At 40.8% G+C, this 24,307-nt stretch overlaps 1 protein-coding gene across 1 annotated transcript in view; it reads left to right on the forward strand.

Annotated features, from left to right (window-relative positions):
* pomgnt1 (protein O-linked mannose N-acetylglucosaminyltransferase 1 (beta 1,2-)) overlaps positions 1–24,307 on the forward strand; it is a 63,401-nt gene that overhangs the window by 3,869 nt on the left and 35,225 nt on the right. Inside the window, exons 2-7 of the mRNA XM_072574349.1 lie at positions 5,322–5,424; positions 10,356–10,471; positions 10,748–10,813; positions 14,833–14,946; positions 22,930–23,047; positions 23,295–23,393. Of these exons, the coding sequence (XP_072430450.1) occupies positions 5,322–5,424; positions 10,356–10,471; positions 10,748–10,813; positions 14,833–14,946; positions 22,930–23,047; positions 23,295–23,393 (616 nt within the window). The remainder of the gene's footprint in view (positions 1–5,321; positions 5,425–10,355; positions 10,472–10,747; positions 10,814–14,832; positions 14,947–22,929; positions 23,048–23,294; positions 23,394–24,307) is intronic.

Here is a 24,307-nt window from a genome sequence, read left to right on the forward strand (position 1 = left end):
GGTGACCACAAATCTGTGACTTTCACCTTGGTTATGGAGAGAGATAGGTGTGCACAACAAGGTAGATTTTACAATGGGGGAAGGGAAATTACGATGCTGTAAGACAGGATTTGAGGAGCATACGTTGGGAGCATAGGCTGTCAGGGAAGGATGTGGTGGAAATATGGAACTTTTCAAGGAGCAGATACGACGTGTCCTTGATATGTATGTACCTATCAGGCAGGAAAGAAATGGTCGTGTGAGGGAGCCTTGGTTGACGAGGGAGGTTGAATGTCTAGTAAAGAGGAAGAAGGAGGCTTACATAAGGTTGAGGAAACAGGGTTCAGACAGAGCAGTGGAGGGATACTGGATAGCCAGAAGGGACCTGAAGAAAGGGATTAGGAGAGCTAAGAGAGGGCATGAAAAATCCTTGGCGGATAGGATCAAGGATAACCCCAAGGCATTTTATGCATATGTGAGAAACCTGAGAATGACGAGAACGAGGGTAGGTCCGATCAAGGACAGTAGTGGGAGATTGTGTATTGAGTCGGAAGAGATGGGAGAGGTCTTGAACAAGTACTTCTCTTCAGTATTTACGAATGAGAGGGACCGTATTGTTGAAGAGGAGAGTGTGAAACGGACTGGTAAGCTAGAAGAGATACTTGTTAGGAAGGAAGATGTGTTGGACATTTTGAACAACTTGAGGATAGACAAGTCCCCCGGGCCTGACGGGATATATCCTAGGATTATGTGGGAAGTAAGAGAGGAAATTGCAGTACCGTTGGCAATGATCTTCTCGTCTTCACTGTCAACGGGGGTGATACCAGGGGACTGGAGAGTAGCAAATGTTGTGCCCCTGTTCAAAAAAGGGAATAGGGATAACCCCAGGAATTACAGGCCAGTTAGTCTTTCTTCTGTGGTAGGCAAAGTAATGGAAAGGGTACTGAGGGATAGGATTTATGAGTATCTGGAAAGACACTGCTTGATTAGGGACAGCCAGCACGGATTTGTGAAGGGTAGGTCTTATTGAATTCTTCGAGGAGGTGACCAAGCATGTGGAGGAGGGTAGAGCAGTGGATGTAGTGTACATGGATTTTAGTAAGGCATTTGATAAGGTTTCCCATGGTAGGCTTATGCGGAAAGTCAGGAGGCATGGGATAGAGGGAAATTTGGCCAATTGGTTAGAAAACTGGCTAACCGGTTGAAGTCAGAGAGTGGTGGTAGATGGTAAATATTCAGCCTGGAGCCCAGTTACAAGTGGAGTTCCGCAGGGATCAGTTCAGGGTCCTCTGTTGTTTGTAATTTTTATTAATGACTTGGATGAGGAAGTCGAAGGGTGGGTCAGTAAATTTGCAGATGATACGAAGATAAGTGGAGTTGTGGACAGTGAGGAGGGCATTTGTCATTTGCAAAGGGACTTGGATATGATGCAGAGCTGGGCTGAGGAGTGGCAGATGGAGTTCAACCCCGCCAAGTGTGAGGTTGTCTATTTTGGAAGAACAAATAAGAATGCGGAATACAGGGTTAATGGTAGGGTTCTTAGTTAGGTGGAGGAACAGAGGGATCTTGGGGTCTGTGTACATAGATCTTTGAAAGTTGCCACTCAGGTGGATAGAGTTTGTAAGAAGGCCTATGATGTATTATCGTTCATTAGCAGAGGGATTGAATTCAAGAGTCGTGAAGTGATGTTGCAGCTGTACAGGACTTTGGTTAGGCCACAGTTGGAGTACTGTGTGCAGTTCTGGTCGCCTCACTTTAGGAAAGATGTGGAAGCTTTGGAGAGGGTGCAGAGAAGATTTACCAGGATGTTGCCTGGAATGGAGAATAGATCGTACGAGGATAGGTTGAGAGTTCTCAGCCTTTTCTCGTTGGAACGGCGAAGGATGAGGGGTGACTTGATAGAGGTTTATAAGATGATCAGGGGAATAGATAGAGTAGACAGTCAGAAACTTTTTCCCCGGGTACAACAGAGTGTTACAAGGGGACATAAATTTAAGGTGAAGGGTGGAAGGTATAGGGGAGATGTCAGGGTGGGTTCTTTACCCAGAGAGTGGTGGTTGCATGGAATGCGCTGCCCGTGGGAGTGGTAGAGTCAGAATCATTGGCGACCTTTAAGCGGCATTTGGATAGGTACATGGATGGGTGCTTAATCTAGGATAGAAGTTCAGCACAACATCGTGGGCCGAAGGGCCTGTTCTGTGCTGTATTGTTCTATGTTCTATCTCCCAACCTTTTTTAAAAACTTTTATCAGTACACAAATTACACTAACCACTACCCCAACTGCCCAAGTCTTTGACTTCTCAAATTCAAGTAGTCTGGAGGTTTCAGCATTCTCTCAGAAAGTGCAATGGACACAGTGGATGAGGTGTTTGGATGTGCAGGAAAATCTCTGCTGTATGTGGAAGGATCCTTTGGGGCTTTGGAGGGAGGTGAGGCGGGAGGTGTGGGCGCAGGTTTTACACTTCTTGCAGTGGCAAGGGAAGGGGCTGGGAATGGAGGGTGGGTTGGTGAGGGGCATGGGCCTAATCAGGGAGTCGCAGAGGGAATGGTCTCTGTGGAATGCTGAAAGGGGTAGGGAGGGAAATATATCTCTGGTGGTGGGGTCTGACTGTCGGTGGCAGAAGTGGTGGAGGCTGATGCATTGTATCTGGAGATTGGTGGGATGGACAGTGAGGATCGGGGGCTCTATCCTAGTTGCGTTGGAGGGTGGGCTCAAGGGCGGAGGTGTAGGAAGTGGAGGAGATGTGCTGGAGAGTGTTGTTGACCATGTGGGAGGGGAAATTGTAGTCCTTGAAGTTAGAGGCCATTTGGAATGTTCTGAAGTGGAATTGCTCTTGGAGCAGATGAGGCGGAGGAATTAGGAGTAAAGGATGGTGTTTTTACAGGAAGGGGTGATGGGAGGAGATGAAGTGCGGGTAGCTGTGGGAGTCAGTGGGTTTGAAGTAGATGTCCATGTCAAGTTGGTCGTCAGAAATGGAGATGAAGGTCCAGGAAGGGGAGGGAGATGTTGGGTGGCACAGTGGTTAGCACTGCTGCCTCACAGCACCAGGGACTCTGGTTCAATTCTCGCCTCAGGAAACTGTCTGTGTGGAGTTTGCACATCCAAGAAAGCTTCACTGATTTTGAAGGAAGGGAGAAGAAATTTAGGGCTTTGTGGACCAAGTAGCTTAAGACTGGTGGGGTAAGGAATGCGCTGCCAGAGGAAGTTGTGGAGGTTGGTACAATTACAACATTTAAGAGGCATTTGGATGGGTATATGAATAGGAAGGGTTTGGAGGGATATAGACTGGCTGCTGGCCGTTGGAACAAGATTGATTTGGGATATCTGGTCAGCATGGGCGGATTGGACCGAAGGTTCTGTTTCCATGCCGTACATCTCTATGACTCTATATACTCTTTGGATTGCGAAGATTGTTGGTTCTCTGGGTTGCAAATTGTTGATATTGATTCTGTTCTTGACAAGTGAGGTCTGAAGGTCCCTTGAAACATGAGGAACTTTAATGTCTTGGATTTATTTATGGAGGATGTCTTTCCTGCTTAAACAGGCTTTTGTAATTGAAGACTTAAAATGCCAGGACATAGTAAGCTATGGACGGAATGCAGGTAAATGGGGTTAGTATAGTTTAGTATTGGTTGATTAGCATAGACATGATGGGCTGAAGGGCCTGTTTCTATGCTGTATGACTTTGACTAATCTTATCTGTTTCCTTCACAGAGGATGTTCACTGCCTTTACTGTAGTGTCCTGGATCACTGAACACTGGTTGTCTGTTTTTAGTGATGGCTTCCATAGCATTGTATGGACCACCTCGCCACATCTCCAATCTATTATTCCCAATCTGCTATTAAATCTGTGCTATATTGGATAGATTCTTTATTTTACCTTGTTGATTAGGCTGGATCCTCTCCTATAGCCAGATTATAGTATTAGTGAAGCCACCATGTTCCCTTCCTCAGTTCTGCTTTGGAGGATTGCTTCTGGCTTGGTAAAGTCTGCCACTCTTACTGTGAATTCTTCCTGGCAAGATAAGGAGACAGTTTGCATTTGAAGTTGCATTTTCCCAATCATCTTGGCATCTGACATCAAACTTAAATCTGTCATAGTTATGAGTTCACCAAGCTATGCTGTACTGTGTCGTTACCTCCGTTGAGAATGCATCGGTTCCCTCAAGCTGGGAACACTACTCCATTAGTTGTTTGATTTTTTAAAAATAAATCATGAGGATGTAAGCATCACTGGTTGTGTCAGCATTTATTGCTGATTTCTTCCTGCCTTTGAGTAGGTGATGGTGAGCTGCAGCCTTGAACTGCTTCAGTCCATGTGCTTGTAGGTAGAATTCCAGGACTTTGACCAGCGGTTCTGAAGGAATGACAGTATATTTCCAAGTCAGGATGCTGAGTGGCTTCAAGGGGAACTTGCAGATGCGGTGTACCCATGTATCTGCTGCCCTTAACCTTCTAGATAGAAGCAGTTGTGTGTTTGGAAAGTCTGTGTAAGGATCCTTTGTCAATTTCTGACATGCATCTTGTAGAAGGCACACAATGATTCTGCTGAGCTTAGTGGAAGTGGATGTTTGTAGATATAGCAAGCTGCTTTGTCTGGGATGTATCAACCTTCTTGAGTGTTGTTGAAGCTGCACTCATCCAGGCAAGTGGGGACTATTCCAATATACCCTTGACTAGAACCTTGTACTTAGTGGACAGGCGTTTTGCAGTGGGAGTTGGGTTACTCGCTGTAGGATTCTTAGCCTCTGACCTGCAGTTGTAGCCACTGCATTTACATGGCTAATCCAGTTCTGTTTCTAGTCAGTGGTAACCCCTGAATTTTGACATTGGTGATTTCAATGATGATAAGACCATATAATGTCAAGCAGTGATCATTAGATTTTTCTCATGTTGGAGGTGATCATTGCTTGGCATTTGTATAGCATGAAACTTACTTGCCACTTGTCAGCACAAGCATAGATATTGTTCAGCTCTTGGTGCATTTGGATGTGGACTGCTTCAGTATCTGAGGAGTAACGAATGATGCTGAACATTATGCAACTAACATTGAAATTCTCCAATTCATTCTAATAATGGAGGGAAAGTCATTGATGAAACAGCTGAGGTCTCATTTTATAACTGATGTGTTTCTTACCCTTGAGAGTCGGACCAATGCCCCAGTTTATTTAAATATTTACTTTAATTATTTTATTATTTAAATGGTTGTGGAATCCATAGAATACATTTGTTTTAGTGGTTCACTGTTATTTATTCTTGTAGCTGAAATCTCTCCAACTGAACTGTTTGCTCCTTCAGATGTTGAGCACAGGCTTGAACAGACATTATTTATTTTCCAGACGGTCGCACTGTTGTTTCTACTTGTGACTGTTATCGTCAACATCAAACTTATTTTAGATACAAGGAGAGCTGCAGCCGAGGAGGAATTAATAGAAGATTATGGTAAGATTCTGTAAGGTGCTTTATAATGTATTTCCTATATTAATGTGCTACTGTGTATAAATACAAACAGTTCATGTGGGATGCAACATGAGAGAGAGAGCAGAATGTGTTCAGTTCTCTATTGAATTGAAATTTATTTGCAACCTTCCTAATGAAGCGAGCTCAGTAGTGTGGTTTTGGCTCCTGATATAACAATACACGGTAAAGATAATGTCTTCCACTGGAAAATTGTTTGATCTTTCAACCAAATTGGAACCATTTTTATTTAGTAGTACAGGTCAGTGTAGTGTTTTGAATCTAGAACCAGCTCTTTTTCTATTTTTACAGTACAGTCAATGTTAAATATTAATGGGGTGAAAGTTTGATTATAGGGTTTATTAGTAACATTGAAGCTTTGTTGGTCTTTTTAATGTAATTTGTAATTCATTAGGAGTGGCCTGTGCACACCTCAGTGCAGATAATCATCTAACTGCATAGCTAGGCATACCATCTCTTAAAAAATTCCAACACATATGTAATTTTTGTCAAAAAGTGTGGCTCTGGAAGAGCACAGCTGGTCAGACAATATCTGAAGAGCAGGAGAATCGATGTTTCAACCTTAAGCTCTTCATCAGGAATGTGTTATAATCTTTGTAAGTTGAAGGAAATTAGTGGAATCTGCTTTGTGATATTACATTGTGTTCTTAAGATTAGAATTTCTAATTTTAACTAAAGAACATGGTATTGGTATGTTAAAACAGAAAGAGGTCATTTGGCCCCTTGTTCCAGTGCTGACTGTTTGATAGTAGCATCAAATTAACCCACTCCCCTCCTCCATCTCTGCAGTCCTAAAATGTTTTCCCCTTCAAATGTTTATCCAATTATCTTTTAAATATTTCTGTTCAATCTATAGCCTTCATTTTTTTTCAAGCAATGCATTCAGTTCATGGTAATTTTCCTTGTTTATATAAGAGAAATAATTTCCTCATGCTATCACTGGATATTATACAAAACACCTTAAATCTGGCTACTCATCTCTCTGCCAATGGACCCCCCTCAAGGGTCATAATCTCTGGATTACTGTCCAAGCCACATGCTAATTGGCATAGGTATAAGAAAATTAGGGAAGTAAACACGTGGCTAAGAGATTGATTTGGGAAAGAGGGATTCCATTTCATGGGACATTGGCATCAGTTTTGGAACCGGGGGAATCTGTACTGATGGGACGGTCTCCACCTGAACCGATCTGGAACCAGTGTTCTGGCAAAAAGGATAAATAAAGTGGTCACTAGGACTTTAAACCTTGTGAGTCAGAGAAAAGGGAAAGTAACAGGGAGTATGGAGTCAAGTCGAAAGATAAGCAGCAGGATAGCATGTGTGCAGGTCTTAGGTTTGAGGCAGTGAAGCAAAAAGGAAGGAAATGTTAAGACATACTACTGGAGGTGATAGAAATCATGAGGATAAGAAAATTAGCAGTAAGGTGCTTTACCTGAATGCTTGTAGTATTCATAACAAAGTAGATGAATTAACAGCATAAATCATCTGAATGATCATGATGTGGTAGGCATCACAGAGGCGTGGTTGCAGGGGGTTCAGGACTGGCAGTTAAACATCCAAGGATTTACAACTTATTGAAAAGAGGGAGGTGGGCAGTGTGGGCAGGGTTGCCATGATTGTTAAGATTGAAATTAAATCTATGGCACTGAATGACATAGGATCAGATGATGTGGGTGGAGTTGAGGAACCACAAAGGCAAAAAAAAAACCATAATGGGAGAAATGTGCAGACTTTCCAGCCGTGGGCCGGACCAGGGGCGCAAGGTGTACCAGGAAAACAATAGGGCATGTCAGAAAGGCAAGGTCACCGAGATCATGGGGGGCCTCAATGTGGAAATAGACTGGGTGAATAATGTTGCTAGTGGATCCAAAGAAAGGGAATTCATGGAATGCTTACAAGATAGCTTTTTGGAACAGCTTGTGATGGAGCCCACAAAGGAGCAGACTATTCTGGACTTAGTGCTATGTAATGAGCCAGACTTTATAAAAGATCTTAAAGTAAGGGTACGCTTAAGAGACAGCGATTATAATATGGTAGAGTTCAGTCTGTAGTTTGAAAGAGAGAAGGCAAAATCGGATGTAATGGTGTTACAGTTAAATAAAGGTAATTACAGGGCCATGAGAGAGGAACTGATGAAAATTGACTGGAAGCAGACCCTAGCGGGGAAGACAGTACAGCAACAACGGCAGAAGTTTCTGGGTGTAATTGAGGACACAGTACAGAGGTTCACCTCAAAGAAAAGAAAGATTATCGGGGTGGGAGGGAATTAGACAGCCATGGCTGACAAAGGAAGTCAGGAAATGTATCATAGAAAAAGAGAGAGCCTATAAAGTGGTCAAGAGCACGGGGAAATCAGAAGATTGGGAAGACTACAAAAACAAACAGAGGATAACAAGGATAGAGATATGGAAGGAGAGGATCAAATCTGAAGGTAAGCTAGCCAGTAATATTAGAAATGATAGTAAAAGTTTCTTTCAATACATAGGAAACGTACGAGAGGCAACATAAAAATTGGGCCGCTCCAAATTGATGCAGGAAGGCTAGTGGTGAGACATAAGGAAATAGCTGAAGAACTCAATAAGTACTTTGTGTCAGTCTTCAAGTGGAAGAAATGAGTAATATCCCAACAATTGAGGAGAGTCAAGGGGCAGAGTTGAGTATGCTAACCATTACCAAAGAGAGAGTGCTAGAAAAGCTAAAAGGTCTTAAAATTGATAAATCTCCTGGCCCCAATGGGCTACATCCTAGAGTTCTGAGGGAGGTGGCTGAGGAAATAGCGGAGGCATTGGTTGAGATCTTTCAAAAGTCACTGGAGTCAGGGAAAGTCCCAGATGATTGGAAGATCGCTGTTGTAACCCCCTTGTTCAAGAAAGGATCAAGACAAAAGATGGAAAATTATAGGCCAATTAGCCTAACCTCGGTTGTTGGTAAAATTCTAGAATCCATCATTAAGGATGAGGTTTCTAAATTCTTGGAAGAGCAGGGTCGGATTAGAACAAGTCAGAATGGATTTAGTAAGAGAGAGTTTTTCCTGACAAACGTGTTAGAATCTTTGAAGAGGTAACGAGTAGGTTAGACCAGGGAAACCCAGTGGATTTTATCTATCTAGACTTCCAAAAGGCTTTTGATAAGTTGCTTTATGGGAGGCTGCTGAGTAAGGTGAGGGCCTATGGTGTTCTAAAAGGTGAGCTACTGGCATGGATTGGAGATTGGCTGTCTGACAGAAGGCAGAGAGTTGGGATAAAAAGATTCTTTATTTGGAATGGCGGCAGGTGACAAGTGGTGTCCTGCAGGGTTCAGTGTTGGGGCCGCATCTGTTCACTTTATATATTAACGATCTAGATGAAGGGACTGGGGCATTCTGTTGGAGTTTGCAGAAGATGTGAAGTCAGGTAGACAGGCAGGTAGTTCTGAGGAAGTGGGGAGGCTGCAGAAAGATTTAGACAGTTTAGGAGAGTCGTCCAAGAAATGGCTGATGAAATTCAATGTGAACAAATGTGAGGTCTTGCACTTTGGAAAAAAGAATACAGGCATGGACTATTTTCTAAACGGTGAGAAAATTCATAAAGCCCAAGTACAAAGGGATCTGGGAGTGCTAGTCCAGGATTCTCTCAAGTTTGATTTGTAGGTTGAGTCCATGGTTAAGAAAGCAAATGTAATGTTGTCATTTATCTCAAGAGGATTTGAATGTAAAAGCAGCAATGTGCTACTGAGACTTCATAAAGCTCTGGTTAGGTCCCATTTAGAATACTGTGTCCAGTTTTGGGCCTCACACCTCAGGAAGGACATACTGGCACTGGAACGTGTCCAGCGGAGATTCACATGGATGATCCCTGGAATGGTAGGCCTAACATACGATGAATGGCTGAGGATCCTGGGATTGTATTCATTTGAGTTTAGAAGGTTGAGGGGAGATCTAATAGAAGTTTCCAATTTCAATTTGTTCATTAATTGTAGTCCTATAATCATTATTATGCCTTCCACTATTTTTGTACTGTTTGTGTTGACATGTTGGTGAGTGCCATGGTAGCTATGCCGTCCAGTTAGTGTGTGAGGATGCTCGCAATCAAACATTAACTGTGATACAAGCATCATACAAGCCGTAGAATCCCTACAGCAGAAAGAGGCCACTTGGCCCATTCAGATTTCTCTGACCCTCAGAAAAACATCCCACTGAGACCCACCTATCCTTGTAATCCTGCACTTACCATGATTAATCCTTGCACATCCCTGGACCCCATGTTGCAACTTACCACGTAACCTGCACATCTTTGGACTGTAATCATCTACAATTTGATAGCAGGAAGTAAGACTGTTTACTTTTGTATTGTAAATCTGTAGTAAAAACATTATCTGAATTTGAATTACTTACTATAACCTTTTCCATGCTGAAAAACTGTGTTTTGACATTCTCTCAGATCTTTGGTTTTGTTACTGATCATTGCTCGAGAGATTGAGAGGTCAAAACCCACCAGTGTGAGATTTAAACTCAGAATTTTTTAATTAAGGAAGAAAAAAACTGACCTCGGTAAAAGTGACAGTGAAGCTGTAAGATTATTGTGTATTAAAAAAACTGACTCACCAGTGTCCTTCGACCAAGGAACCATCATCCGTCAACAGTCTAGCCTCTATGTCTCACAGTCTTTCACTGAAGTGGTTGAGTTCTAGCTGCCTTCTGAAGTGCTTCAATCGATTCAAACAGCTTTAAAAGGCCTCTAACTACCATGACCTTCTCCGGGATTTTGGGATATCCAGCAATGTTTAGGTCCTAAAAATGGATATTGTGCAGTTTACTACTCCAGCGGTAGCTATTGTGTAAATCTCAGTTCTACTTATTTACAGGTGGTATATTATGGATTTGGTTTAAAGGACCTATTGTCTTATTTTTATGTCAGATAATGTCATACCTAATATGGAAACTGCTCGCAGACCATCACATGGCCGGAAGGTCCTGGACATTGAAGTCTATTCCAGCAGATCAAAAGTCTATGTTGCTGTTGATGGAACAACAGTAAGTGCCATTTCAATGCTTTGTTTAATCTTATGACTACACTCCTTCACAACTGTAATATTATTCCTAACATTGTACATAAGAGAATAATTATGGGAAGCTGAGCCCTTTTGTCAGTTTAAGATAATGAAATATTGAAACTTTAATTTTGTTTTCGCTTTGTATCAGGTTTCAAGTATCATGAAATAGCATTCTTATTTTGCGTGGGAGGAAGATGCCGTCATGCTGTGTTCCTTGTTGATCCAATAGATGCCCTTTCATATTTTAATGTTGTAGGTCCTTGAGGATGAAGTCAAAGAGCAAGGTCGAGGAATACACGTTATTGTTTTGAATCAAGCTACGGTAAGTAAACTGCACAAGGAAAGCTGAAACTTCATCCATCCACATAACACAAATATTTTCTGTCTAGTTTCACATGCTATCTGGGTATGACACCATCCAGGAGGAGGCCATTTGGCCCCTTGTTCCTGTGCTGACAGTTTGGTAGTTGAATCAAATTAACCTACTCCCTCCAGGCCACTCATGTTTCCCTTTTCAAATGTCTATCCAATTCTCTTTTAAATATTTCTATTCAATCTGGTTCCATCATTTCTCTATGCAGCACGTTCTAGCTTATGATAACTTGCCTTGTTTATAAAAGAGGAATAGTTTCCCAGTGCTATCACTGGGTCTGTCAGCTTAAATTCACCTTCTCCAGTTACTGATACTGAAAACAATTGTCCATGCTGTATTGAGCCACTCGTGATTTCTATGCCCACCACAGAATTTTCTTGGTTCATCAGCAATACATATAACAAGGTCAAGGGAATGCAAAGAAAATGTAAATATAAAGACTTTCTAGGATTTTTTTGACTGATTGATTACAAATTACATAACAGTATGTCGAGGTTTGTAGAGTTATGAAAGGAAAGAATGGATACCAGCAGACAGAGTAGATAGGAAACAGAGTGATTTGAAAGAGGGACCTTAGATACAAGGTTAAAGCTAAGATACAGAATAGAGGGCAGGAGAAAGTCATGAGGCTTTAGAATCCACTTCAAGGTTTCGTGGTTGAAGTAGAAAATGTCAACGTTTTAGGATCAGTTTTGAAAGAAAGAGGATTACAGGTCCAGGTGAGTAAACTTCATTAGAATTTCTTTTGTTCATCTGAAGGATGAATGCAGATGGACTGGTTGAACCTGTTTCCATGTTGTGTATTCTGGTTTATATGTACACATTATCACAGATGGTTTGTGATACCCAAACTTCTTTCAGAGTCAAAGATAGTAACATCATCATTAAGCACTTTTTATCTGTGAAATAAAAAGATAGTAAGGCCTTTGTTAAAGTAGAACTCGATTTTTCATATACTATCCTTCACATCGTCAGGATGTTCCCAAAATGCATCACGACCAACACTTACCGTGAGGGAAGTTCTGTGCTTGAATCACCATGTTTCCATTCACTAGAAACTGTCTTCAGTTTAGAAGAGGTATGCTCAATAAATAAAATTCTGTTCAAACTCTATAAATAGTATCAATGAAAGAGACAGAGTTTGTAAAATTTGTATTACTTTGTATTACCAGTACATACTAACTTGCTACAAAAAAAGGATAATAATCTCTTTTTGTGCGTGGTTGTCACTGTGTCTCTAGAGAGACCCAACTTTTGGTGCTAACGTAAGTCCAAGGCAAATCCTCCTGTATATGACATTGTTTTGCCACAAATTTCATGGAGAGAGGTTTCAAGAATACAATTGGAGTATAAACTGAGCGGCAATATATCTGATTTAATCTGTGGAGTCTGCAGACAGAATCATTATTATCTGAATTGAAGTGGGATGTAAAAGTGTTTGTGGAGTAAGAAGAAAATAAAATGGAATGGAACCCAGTGCAAGGAAAATAATTTACTATCATCTTTCCGGCATCTATTTTTGTATTTTAAAGTTGTAGATATAAATCTGCAAGCTAGATATTTCTATTTGTCCCAATTTGTTGTGACACTTAGCGAATTTTGAGAAGATTTGTAGCTCAGGTTGAGGTTCTGAATATAGGTTGGTTCACTGAGCTGGAAGGTTCCAGACATTTCATCACCCTACTAGCTGACATCTTCAGTGGGCCTCCGGGCGAAGCACTATTGATAATTCCTGCTTTCTATTTATATGTTTGGGTTTCTTTGTGTTGGTGATGTCATTTCCTGTGGTGACATCATTTAATGTGATATCATTTCCTGTTCTTTTTCTCAGGGAGTGGAAGATGGGGTTTATCCCGATGTGTTTGTTGAGAGAGTTCCAGTTGGAATGCCATGCTTCTAGGAGTTCTCTGTTTGGCTTGTCCTAGAATGGATGTGTTGTCCCAGTTGAAGTTGTGACACTATTGAAAAATATTAGTATGGGCCCTTTATTCGTGAGTTTTTGCTATTGGAGAAGTAGTGGACAGCGAAGAAGGTTACCTCAGAATACAACAGGATCTTGATCAGATGGGACAATGGGTGGAGGAGTGGCAGATGGAGTTTAATTTAGATAATTTATGAGGTGCTGCATTTTGGAAAGGGAAATCAGAGCAGGACTTATACTAGTCCGAGGGAGTGTTGCTGAACAAAGAGTCCTTGGAGTGCAGCTTCATGGTTCCTTGAAAGTGGAGTCACAGGTAGATAGGATAGTGAAGAAGGCATTTGGTATACTTGCCTTTAATGGTCGGTGCATTGAATGTAGTTGTTGGGAGGTCATGTTGTGGCTGTACAGGCCATTGGTTCAGCCACATTTGGAGTATTGCATGCAATTCTGGTCTCCCTCCTATAGGAAGGATGTTGTGAAACTTGGAAAGGTTAAGAAAAGATTTACAAGAATGTTGCTAGGGTTGGAGGGTTTGAGCTATAAGGAGAGGCTGAATTGACTGGGGCTATTTTCCTTGGAGTGTTGGAGGCTGAGGGGTGACCTTTATAGAAGTTTATAAAATCTTGAGGCGCCTGGGTAGGGTAAATAGGCAAGGTCTTTTCCCTGGGGTCGGGGAGTTCAAAATGAGAGGGCATAGGTTTAAGGCAAAGGGGGAAAAGATACGAAAGAGAGCTAAGGGGCAACCTTTTCATATAGAGGGTTGTGCATGTATGGAATGAGCTGCCAGAAGTGGGGAACCTGGTCCCAATACCGCATTTAAAAGGCATCTGGATAGGTATATGAATAGGAAGTGTTTAGAGGGATATGGGCCAAATGCTGGTAAATGGGACTAGATTTATATAGGAAATCTGGTTGGCATGGACGGGTTGGACTGAAGGGTCTGTTTCTGTGGTGTATATCTCTGACAGTATGACTCTATCATTAGATTTCTAATTTCCCCAAGTAAATCACTGTGATTTAGTGTAGTAGCCTTACTTAGTATTATTGACTGAATCTATTTAGCTCAGTCATCAACTGCAAATGTAGAAACATTCAAAAGAAGATCTTTGTAATCAAGGATCAGATTGACAACCTGTACTATGGTTATTAGTATCCTTAATATACTTGTACTGAAACTAAAGCCCTGTGTGGTATAAATTGTTAATATTTTTATTCTTTCATGTTGCTGGAATTGTTTATATTTGTTGCCAGTCTGAGTGAATGGCTTTCTGAGCCATCTTAGAAGGCACTTAAGAGTCAACTGCATTGTTATATGTCTGAAGTTTCATGTAGACCAGACTGGGTAAGGATGGAGGATGTCATTTCTTAGAGAATAGAATCAGATCGATTTCTCCAAAAAGAAATGCTAATTGTTGTGATCACTGTGTTACTGAGACTAGCTGTATATTCCAAACTTAGTAGTTGAATTTAAAATCCACCAGGCACTGTCATGGAATTTCCTAATGTCCCCAAAGCATTAGCCTGGGTCTCTGAATTACCAGTCCAGTAGCATTACCACCCACCCCTGCTTTACTTAATCAAACTCATCTTCACAGGTGCAGATCCCATTATTCTAATTCTTGAGTTACATTTTAGGAAGAAAATATTCTAAAAAGGCTTATTTTTAAAAAAAGCCCTATCTACATTTGTCTATGATTTTGCTGAAAATGTGTCAGTTGTGAACTAAGTGGTAGCCGTGCATATTATACTGTATGGGCTCAAATGGAGGACTGTCTCCCTTAATGAAAATAAACATCTTCTCCATGTGCAGTGGAAAACTTCCTTAAATCTCTTCCTTTTTTTGTGTTTTGCCTTTTTAGCAAGTGCAGTTGATGTGCAGTCAGTCTATAGTTGATTAAGAGAGTGAGTAAAACTGTTATGTTCCAATGTATATTCAGGACTGATAATTTTAAATATTTAAGATGTAAGTGGTTTTGAAATCTTATTGAATACCTTTCTGTAGTACTAGTGGTGCATAAGTTTGGAAATGATTTTTTTTTCTGAGCAGGGTCATGTGATGGCTAAACGTGTATTTGATACGTATTCACCCCATGAGGACGAAGCAATGATCTTATTCTTAAATATGGTCTCTCGTGGAAGAATACTTCTATTTACTATCAAGGTCAGTATAATTCAACATCATCCAAATATACATATGGCAGAGTAAAAGCTTTTTTTTAAACATAATTTTGTTTGAAGGGTGTCCACTTTACTTTGCTCACTTGCAAGTTTAGAACCATTTCCTAAGATTTGCAAGTGTAGGAACACCTGAAGAAAGTGCCATAAATTAAAATGTGAATATTCAACATTGGAAAATATGTTTAATGGGATTGGTTCCTGATTAGCAATGGTAAAGATTTCTGGAAATTGTACAGTTAAATTTCCAAGTCATGTGGATGATTTGACTTCCCTCTGGGTCAGATTTGGAGGTGCTGGTGTTGGACTGGGGTGTACAAAGTTTAAAAATCACACAACACCAGGTTATAGTCCAACAGGTTTATTTGGAAGCAATAGCTTTTGGAGCGCTGCTCCTTCATTGCATAATCACTAGTGTTTCCAAATAAACCCGTTGGGCTATAACCTGGTGTTGTGTGATTTCTAACTCTGGGTCTGGCCTTTCTAGGTTTGGGTCTGTCTCCAAAATGTCAACATGATGAATCTGAATCTGTCATTTGGCCTTCTTCAGATGTCTTCTAACAGTGACTCTGTCTTTGCTTCTTATTTTTTCATCTTTAACTTTCGATGTACCAGTAATGGAATCACCGAATGCTACGACTCATCATTTGGCCTTTTATGTACATATTCAGTAAGACCTAATCTTGTCTAGCTTCACTTCCCCTCATTTTGCCTGACTTGGGAGTTTAAACAGTGGAGTTTTTTTTTGTTGTTGCTCTCTTCTCTCATCTCATTATAATACACAAACATGAAAAGCCATTTGTGGCTGAGACTGCTGCAAAGAAAAGCCATGAATGTGAAATGATGTCTTTCATTTCTTGTATTTTGGGTAAAGGAGAGTTAAAACTGAAACTTAAAGGCTTTATTCTTTGCAATAAGCAGAACTGTTGTACATCTTTCCCATCTATAAGAGTTGATTTAGGAGTGGAATTAGGCCATTCAGCCCGTTGAGTCTGCTCTGCCTTTTGATCATGACTGATATGTTCCTCAACCCCAGTCTTCTGCCTTCTCCCCATAACCCTTGATTGCCTTATTAATCAAGAGCCTATCTTTCGCTGTCTGAAAGACACTCAATGATTTGGCCTCCACAGCCCCCTGCAGCAGTGGGTTCCACAGATTAGCCACCCTATGGCTGAAGAAATTCTTTCCCATTTGAGTTTTATAGGGTAGTCCCTTCACTTTGAAGCTGTGCACACAGATCAGTCTCTCCTCCTAGTGGAAAGATCTTCTCCATATCCACTCCATCTAGGCCCCTCAGTATTCTGCAAGTTTCAATCAGATTGCTGTCATCCTTCCAAACTCCATTGAGTATAGACCCAAAGTTCTCAAATACTCCTCATATGACAACTCTTTGTCCCCAGTATTCTCCTTCTAAGCTTCCTCGAGACTCCCTCTAACATCAGCACATCATTCCTTAGATACGAGGCCAAAACCACTCGCAATGTTCCAAATGCCTGACCAGAGCCTTGCAGCCTCAGCATTACCATCTGTCCTTGTGTATTCTAGTCATCTTGAGATGAATGCTAATTTCCTATTTGCTTTCCTAATGGCCAACTAAACTTGCATGTTAACCTTAAGAGAATCTTGGATGAGGATTCCAAAGTCCCTTTGTTTCAGATTTTTGAAGCGTTTTCCTGATTAGAAAATAATCTATGCCATGCACATTTCCCCAATTGTATTCCATCTGCCACTTGTTTGCCCACTTTCCTAGCCTGTCCCAGTCCTTATGCAGCCTCCATGCTTCCTAAATAGTACCTTCTCCTCCAGCTATCTGTTATATCTAGAAACTTAGAAACCGTGTTCCAATTCCTTTGTCATTAATGTATAACATGAATTGTTGGGGTCCCAATACTTGCCCCCGTGGAACTCCAGTAGTCACCGACTGTCATCTGGAAAAAGGCTCTTTTATTTCTACTCTCTGCCTTCTGCCAGTCAGCCAAACCTCTCTCCATGCCAGTACCTTACCCCGAACACCATGGGCTTTTATTTAGCAGCATCCTTTGCGGCACCTTGTCAAAGACCTTTTGGAAATCTGAATAAAGAGCGTACACTGGCTCTCCCTTGTCTAACTTGATCATTACCACCTCAAAGAATTCTAATAGATTTGTCCAAAGACTGCTCCTTGACATGCTGACTCAGCCGTGTTCTGCCATGTACTTCCATGTACTCTGTAATCTCATCCCTAATCATGGACTCTAAAATCTTATCAATGGCTCCGGTTAGGCTAACTGGTCTCTCGTATGTTGTCTCGGGCCTTCTTCCCTCCTTAAACAGGGGTGTAACATTAACCATTTACCAGTCCTGTATGACCCTCCCTGACTCCAGTGATTTGTCAAGTATCACCACCAATGCTTTCACAATCTGCTCAGCCATCTCCTTCAGAATCCTGGGATGCAGTCCATTTGGTCTAGGTGATTTATCCACTTACAGACCGTTTCAGTTTCCCCAGCACCTTCTCTTTTCTAATAGCCACTACACTCCCCTCTGACCCTTGTCTGTTTCTAAGTTCCAGTATGTTGCCGGTATCTTCCAATGTGAAGACTGGTGCAAAATACCTGTTCAGTTCTTCTGCTATTTCTTTATTCCCTATTGCTACTTCTCCAGCCTCATTTTCCAGTGGTCCAATTTCCACTCTTACTTCTTTCATCCTTTCATTATATCTAAGAACCCCTTTTATATTACCAGCTAACTTACCCTTATTTCATTACCCCATAGCTTTTTTAAATTGCCCTAAAGCTTCTAAATGCTTCCCAATTCTCTGGCTTCCCACTAATCTTCACCACATCGTATGCTTTTTCTTTTGCTTTTATGCTGTCCCTGACTTCTCTTGTCAGCCATGTTTGCCTCGTTCTCTCCTGGGTGTTTCTCCTTAGGATGAATTTCTACTGTGCCTGCCGAATTACTCCCCAAAATGCTGACCACTGCTGCTCCACAGTCTTCCCTGCCACACCTGGTTATGGTAGTTTCTATTTTATTTTGTCATTTAAATTTTTTTCTTATAACCAGCCCTAAAGTAATTCAGCCATATAGTGGTTTGAAACCATAAATTAAACTTTTCCAATTTGACTTGCAGTGTCAATGGTTTTTCACTAATGGATCTTTTCTATAATTTTCAGAAATTGCCAGGATTCATTTGTATGTGATCCTAAAATATGAGCTTTTAACAAACGATTAGTGTTGCTTGGTGTATGAACTCTGTGCTCCTGTTCCGTCTTTGTTGTATTGTGGGACATGCTGTCACTGGATGGGGCTGCATTTATTGTCTGTTCCTAGCTGCCGTTGAGAAGATGGTGGAGAACTTCCTATCCTGAACTGCTATGTGTAGACCCACAATGCCTCTGGGGAATTTGAGGATTTTGACGCAATGACAATGAAGAGATGATCTATTTTCAGGTCAGGTTGGTGAATGGCTTGAGAGAAAATTGCAGGTGGTGGTATTCTCATGCATATGCTGTCCTAGTCCTTCTAGATGGCTATGGTTCTGGGCTTGCAAGGTGCAGTCCAAAGGATGTCTTAAAAATTTCTGCAGTGCATCTTGTAGATAGTGCGCGCACACACTGCTGCTACTGAGTGTCAATGGTGGGATGACTGAATGTTTATGAATGTTGTGAAACTTGAAATATAGAAACATAGGAGCAGGAGGAGGCCATTTGGCCCTTCGAGTCTGCTCCACCACTCATCACTAACGTGGCTGACCGTCAAACTCAATAGTATAGTCTTGCTTTCTTCCCATAGCCTTTGGTTCCATTCGCCCCAAATGCTACATCTAACTGTCTCTTGAATACATTCAGTGCTTTTTTGGCATTAACTACTTCCTGTGGTAATGAACTCCACAGGCTCACTGCTGTTTGGGTGAAGAAATGTCTCTTCATTTCTGTCTTAAATGGTCCACTCTGAATCCTCAGACTGTGACTCCTGGTTCTGGACACACTCACAAGTTTGGGGTACAGACAGACTTTAACCTCACGCCTTTATTGCACTGTCTGAGCTGAGATGGCATCTTTTGTTATAAAACCTCAAGTTATCTTGAGAATATGTCTTAAGAAAAGTTATTGGGTTTACATATTAAAGAACCGAAACCAGCAAACCCATTCTAAAAGGTGAAGGATTTAATTTAAGTTTGTTCAATATATCATTTCAGCTGCATGACACTGTAATCTTTTGCTAAAACTTCTGTGTCTTAACATCCTGCTTTACAGCCACCTGATGAAGTAGTGCTTTGAAAGCTAGTGTCTCCAATTAAACCTGTTAGACTATAGCCTGGTGTTGTGTGATTTTTAACTTTGTCCTCTCCAGTTCAACACCGGCTCCTCCAAATCATAGTTACACAGGTGAAATTATCCAGCAGAGGGTGCTATATACCTAAGCCAAGGTTAATTTGAACCTATAATGGAATCCCTTTACAGAGGAACATTGATTATCCAACATTCGATTCTCTGAATTTTGGATTATCCAAACAAGATTGTAAAGTCCCAAGTGCATAGCTAAATTATGTTATCTGGCATTCGATTAACCGAGCAAAATACTCCCTGCCTGTGGCCTTTGGATAACCTAGATTCGTCTGTGTACTGATGTCCTCTATAGTATGGGGTAGTGCAGGTCAGTCATGAACCTCCAAGTATTCGTGCTAAATAAGCTTTATCCAGTGTGGTAGCAATAAAGGGTATGATAATTTGACCTTAACCACGTCCAAATCATTTAGCTGCTGGCCGTCCAATTTCTCCTGCTGATGATTGGCCATGTATTAAATCTGTTTAAAACATTCTATAAAGTTGGTAATAGAGTCAGATACATTGCATGTGCTTGACAAGGTTACAGTCATTGCCTGGACTAGGTCAACTTTTATTTTTACTGAATGTTATGAAACTAGTTTGTCATGTTCAAAATGCCCCACACACTCCGCACCTCGCCTCAACTATGCCAGTATGTTTTCTCCCTTCCTGGCTTCTGCAAGTGCAACCATAAACCTCCCCCCAACTGTAAATGCAGCCACCCATTTCTCAAAAAGCTGTGAATTGTAATTTTTTTTCTGTCTTTGTTCATTTATGGAACCTGATCCCAGTTGCTCTTTCTAGCCTGTTTCATGGTTACTTGAGACAGTCACATCTCTGTTGATTTGGAGTCACGTGTAGACCATATCAGGTAAGGATGGCAGATTTCTTTTCTAAAGGAGCAGATGAGAAGTGATCGATTGGAAACAAAAATAACACCATCACTTACACTATGATCTCAAGATATGATCCCTGTGCACCCTGTTGTAAGGAGTGCCAGTGAAGCAGGGTGCCATTATCCTTAAAATGTAAACTTTAATCTTGTCATAGATGTAACAAAGTTGTACCCAAACTTGTTTCTCTAACTTAATATTTCCTTTATTCTTTGTTCTTTCATTACATTCATTCATGAGTATATCCTGGTAGTTCAGAATGGTACTGGGGAGAACTAGAGAAAGGAAAAGATAAAAACTAGGAAAATCCATCGGCCAAAGTTTATTGAAGAAAACCTCTGACCTTCATTATCCTTCATGTCAAGTATGGCATCACTTGCAAATTCTCCTCCAAGCCATTCATCAGCCTGACTTGGAATTATAGCATTGTTCCTTCAGTGTGACTGGGTCAAAGTGCTGGAATTCTTTTTCCTAAGGGAATTGCTTGTCTTCCTAAAGCACATGAACTGCAGCGATTCAAGAAGGCAGCTCATCACCACCTTCTTGAGGGTAACTGGGGATGGGTGATAAATGCTGGCCAGCTAGTGATGCCCACATTCCCATGAATGAATTCTTTTAAATTTCATGGTTTGAAATAGGGAGCAGTTGATGCTTTTTGTTCATTCTTCAAACATCCAAGTTTGAGTAAAAGGTTCTGTGGTAGACACTGAGTTTGACTACATTCTGGTCTAAATGCTCAAAAGGCACCAGTTGAGGTGCAGACAATCTAAACTGTCCTAATTCTGTACTAGCAAAAGATAGAAAATGCCCCCACTGTAAGGGCTTGATATCTGTCTTGATTGATCCTGGGTTTTCCCAAGCTTGGCTTTAAATTGGTTTGGTTGAAATTGAAGAAAGTGAGGACTGCAGATGCTGGAGATCAGAGCTGAAGAATGTGTTGCTGGAAAGGCAAGAGAATGGGATTGAGAAATGTATCAGCCATAACTGAATGGCAGAGCAGACTCGACGGGTTTAATGGCCTAATACCTGCTTCTCTGTCTTATGGTCTAAGCCATTCTTGATAAAATTAGTACTTGAAAACATTAAGTTGCTAGAGGCTGTAAAGAATGAAGTACAAGGTGTTAAATGACATTTTATCTGGCAAAATTGCTGTGAAAGGGTCAGAGTATAAATAGATTACACGAGTAGGTTACTCTGATTTTAATGGTAGACTTCAATTTCAACCAAGCTGAAAAATGTGTTGCTGGAAAAGCGCAGCAGGTCAGGCAGCATCAAAGAAACAGGAGAATCGACGTTTCGGGCCTTCCTGAAGAAGGGCTTATGCCCGAAACGTTGATTCAGCTCTGCTCTGCTCTGCCATTCAGTTATGGCTGATACATTTCTCAATCCCATTCTCTTGCTTTCTCTCCACAACCCTTGCTTTCCTTGATAATCACAAACCTATCTACCTCTGTCTTAAATAGACTCAATTACCTGGCCTCCTCAGACTTCTGTGGCAGTGATTCACCATTATCTGGCTGAAGAAGTTTCTCCTTCTCTCTGTTCTGAAGGTTTTCCAGTTACACTCAGGCTGTGTCCTCTGATTCTAGTCTCTCCTACCATTGGAAACATCTTCCCAATATCTACTTTGTCCAGGCCATTCGGTATTTTGTACATTTCAATTAGATCCCCCCTCATCCTTTTAAAATCCATCAAGTATCAAGCCAGCGTTCCTCATGTGCTAAGCTTTTCATTGCTGCGACCATTCTCGTGAACCTCCTCTGAACATGCTCCAGGGCCAGTAAATCTTTCCAGAAATATGGGGCCCACGTCCGCGCAAAATACTCCAAATATGGTCTGACCAGAGTCTTTTAGAGCATCAGAAGTACATCCCTGCTTTTATGTTCAAGTACTCTCAACGTAAATGCCATCATTGCATTTGCCTTTCTAATTACTGACTCACCCTGCAAGTTTACCTTGAGAAAATCCTGGACTAGAACTCCCAAGTCTCTTTGCACTTTAGATTTCTGAATTTTCTCCCCTTTTTAGAAAATAATCCATGTCTTTATTCTTCCTACCAAAGTACGCAACCTTACAGTTTTCCCACATTGTACTCCATCTGCCACTACTTTGCCCACTCTCCTAACCTGTCCAAATCCTTCTGCAGCCTCTTCGCTTCTTCAGTGCTGTATTATGCTCTCCCTATTTTTGTATCGTCTACAAACTTAGACAGAATGCCCTCAATTCCTATAACTAGATCATTAATGTATAAAGTGAAAAGTTGTGGTCCCAAAGCTGGACTTTGCGTAACACCACTTGTCACCAGCTGCCATCCTGCGAAGGACCCTTTTATCCTTACTCCCTGCATTCTGCCAAATAGCCAGGCTTCTATCCATGCTAGCATCTTGCTACTGACACCATGGGCTGTTATTATACTCAGCCTCCTGTGCAGCACCTTCTCAAATTGGCTCTACTTGGTCTAACCTGCTTGCTACTTTCTCAAGAATTCAAGCTTTCCAAATTTGGTTGAATTTTTTTCCTAATGTGGCCCCTGAGTTGAAATACTCCCACAGTTTAGGCTCCCCAGGAAAACTCAGTCTCTTGGAATAGGTACTTGGTGTGTCCATAGGAAAATGACGGTGCACAAAAGCATAAAGGGAAAAATTGAGATACAAAATTCGAACATCATTTATATTGTTCTATTTAATATTTCATTATTTATGTAGTAACCAATAGATGTGCTGTAGGAAATAACTAACCTTTTTATCCTTCCTTTTAATGATTCAGGATGAAGGATCTTTCCATCTAAAAGACACTGCCAAGAGTCTACTTAAAGGATTGGGTAGTCAGATTGCCTCATCACTTAGTTGGCGAGACATGTGGACTTTTGTGGTAAAGAAAGGAGGTGCAGTATGTGTACATTTCTGAAAATCTGATGGAGGCAAACTTTGATATACTGCTGTATGCAAATATTAAAAAAAACTTTGTATCAAGAATAAAATGATGCAAATTCATAATATTGTAACATTGAGCCATGGATTGTGGAAAACAATTTTTAAGATCCCAATAGTGACAAGTCTAGCAGCAGTAAATATCCAGTTGATATTATTTGAAATCTAATTTTACACATTGTTCAACATTTTTATTGTTAGGCCAAGTCTACGGTGAAAAACACTCAAAGTCTCCAGCATTGGCCACCTGGGGAGATCCTGTTTTATTGAAGACTGAAGTTCAACTAACCTCTGCTGAAGGTGAGCTTTGCATTTCATTATTTTTAATATACACAAGTATGTGATCTAAGGCTCATGTTATAATCCTCATTCTGTACGTTCCATAATCTTGTTCATTACTGATTTTTTTTTTAAAGACTTTGATTTACAACCTATGGCAAATTTAAAAACATGTTTAGTGAAAACATTATAATGATTTACTATTATATTTTTTAAAAATGAGAAACCTAACTGAAGGGCCAAAGCGCAGTGTACATTATACTCTACATGAAGCATATGACAGGTTGATCACAGTCTTCACTATTCTGCCACTTTCTCACTCATTTCCTCCTTAACCCCACTCCGCCCCACACACAATTCAGGCCCAGTGACAAGCAATCTGTTCCTAGCAAAGATTATTGGAAAGCAAATTTTTAAAAGAATCCTGCTTTCTTTCATTTTAAAACTGGGATTTAACAATATAACTTTTTCAAATCTCCAGTGTTGCTAAATGGGATTACATTGCTGACAATTTTTTGTCAACCAGATTTATATTAAATATTGTCACTTACTTTTAAAGGACATAGATTTCTTATCAGGAATGCTGAGGTGTCCCTCTCATAGGCTGGTTCTGATGAGGTTAGGAATAAAAAGATAATGCAGCTAACTCAGTGGCTGAAGAAATGGTCCAGTGTGCAAAGATTCAGGACATATCGTTGGGATTCTTCTGGGGCAGAAAAGACCTGTTTAAAACAGGTGGATTTCACATGAACCATAAAGGGAACCATAAATATCCTGCAGGGAGATTTGCTAGTTCTGGTTTGGGAGCCTTTAAACTAGTCGAGGGGGCTAGTGCAAGTGGGAATCCTAAGTAGCAGTAAAAATAGAAAGACAAATAGAGATGGTTCTGAATCAGAAAAGAGTAATTTAATTAGAAAAGGCAGATGAGCAAATCC

Source organism: Chiloscyllium punctatum, chromosome 7 (genome assembly GCF_047496795.1).
Source record: "Chiloscyllium punctatum isolate Juve2018m chromosome 7, sChiPun1.3, whole genome shotgun sequence".
In the NCBI taxonomy this organism is placed as follows: domain Eukaryota; kingdom Metazoa; phylum Chordata; class Chondrichthyes; order Orectolobiformes; family Hemiscylliidae; genus Chiloscyllium; species Chiloscyllium punctatum.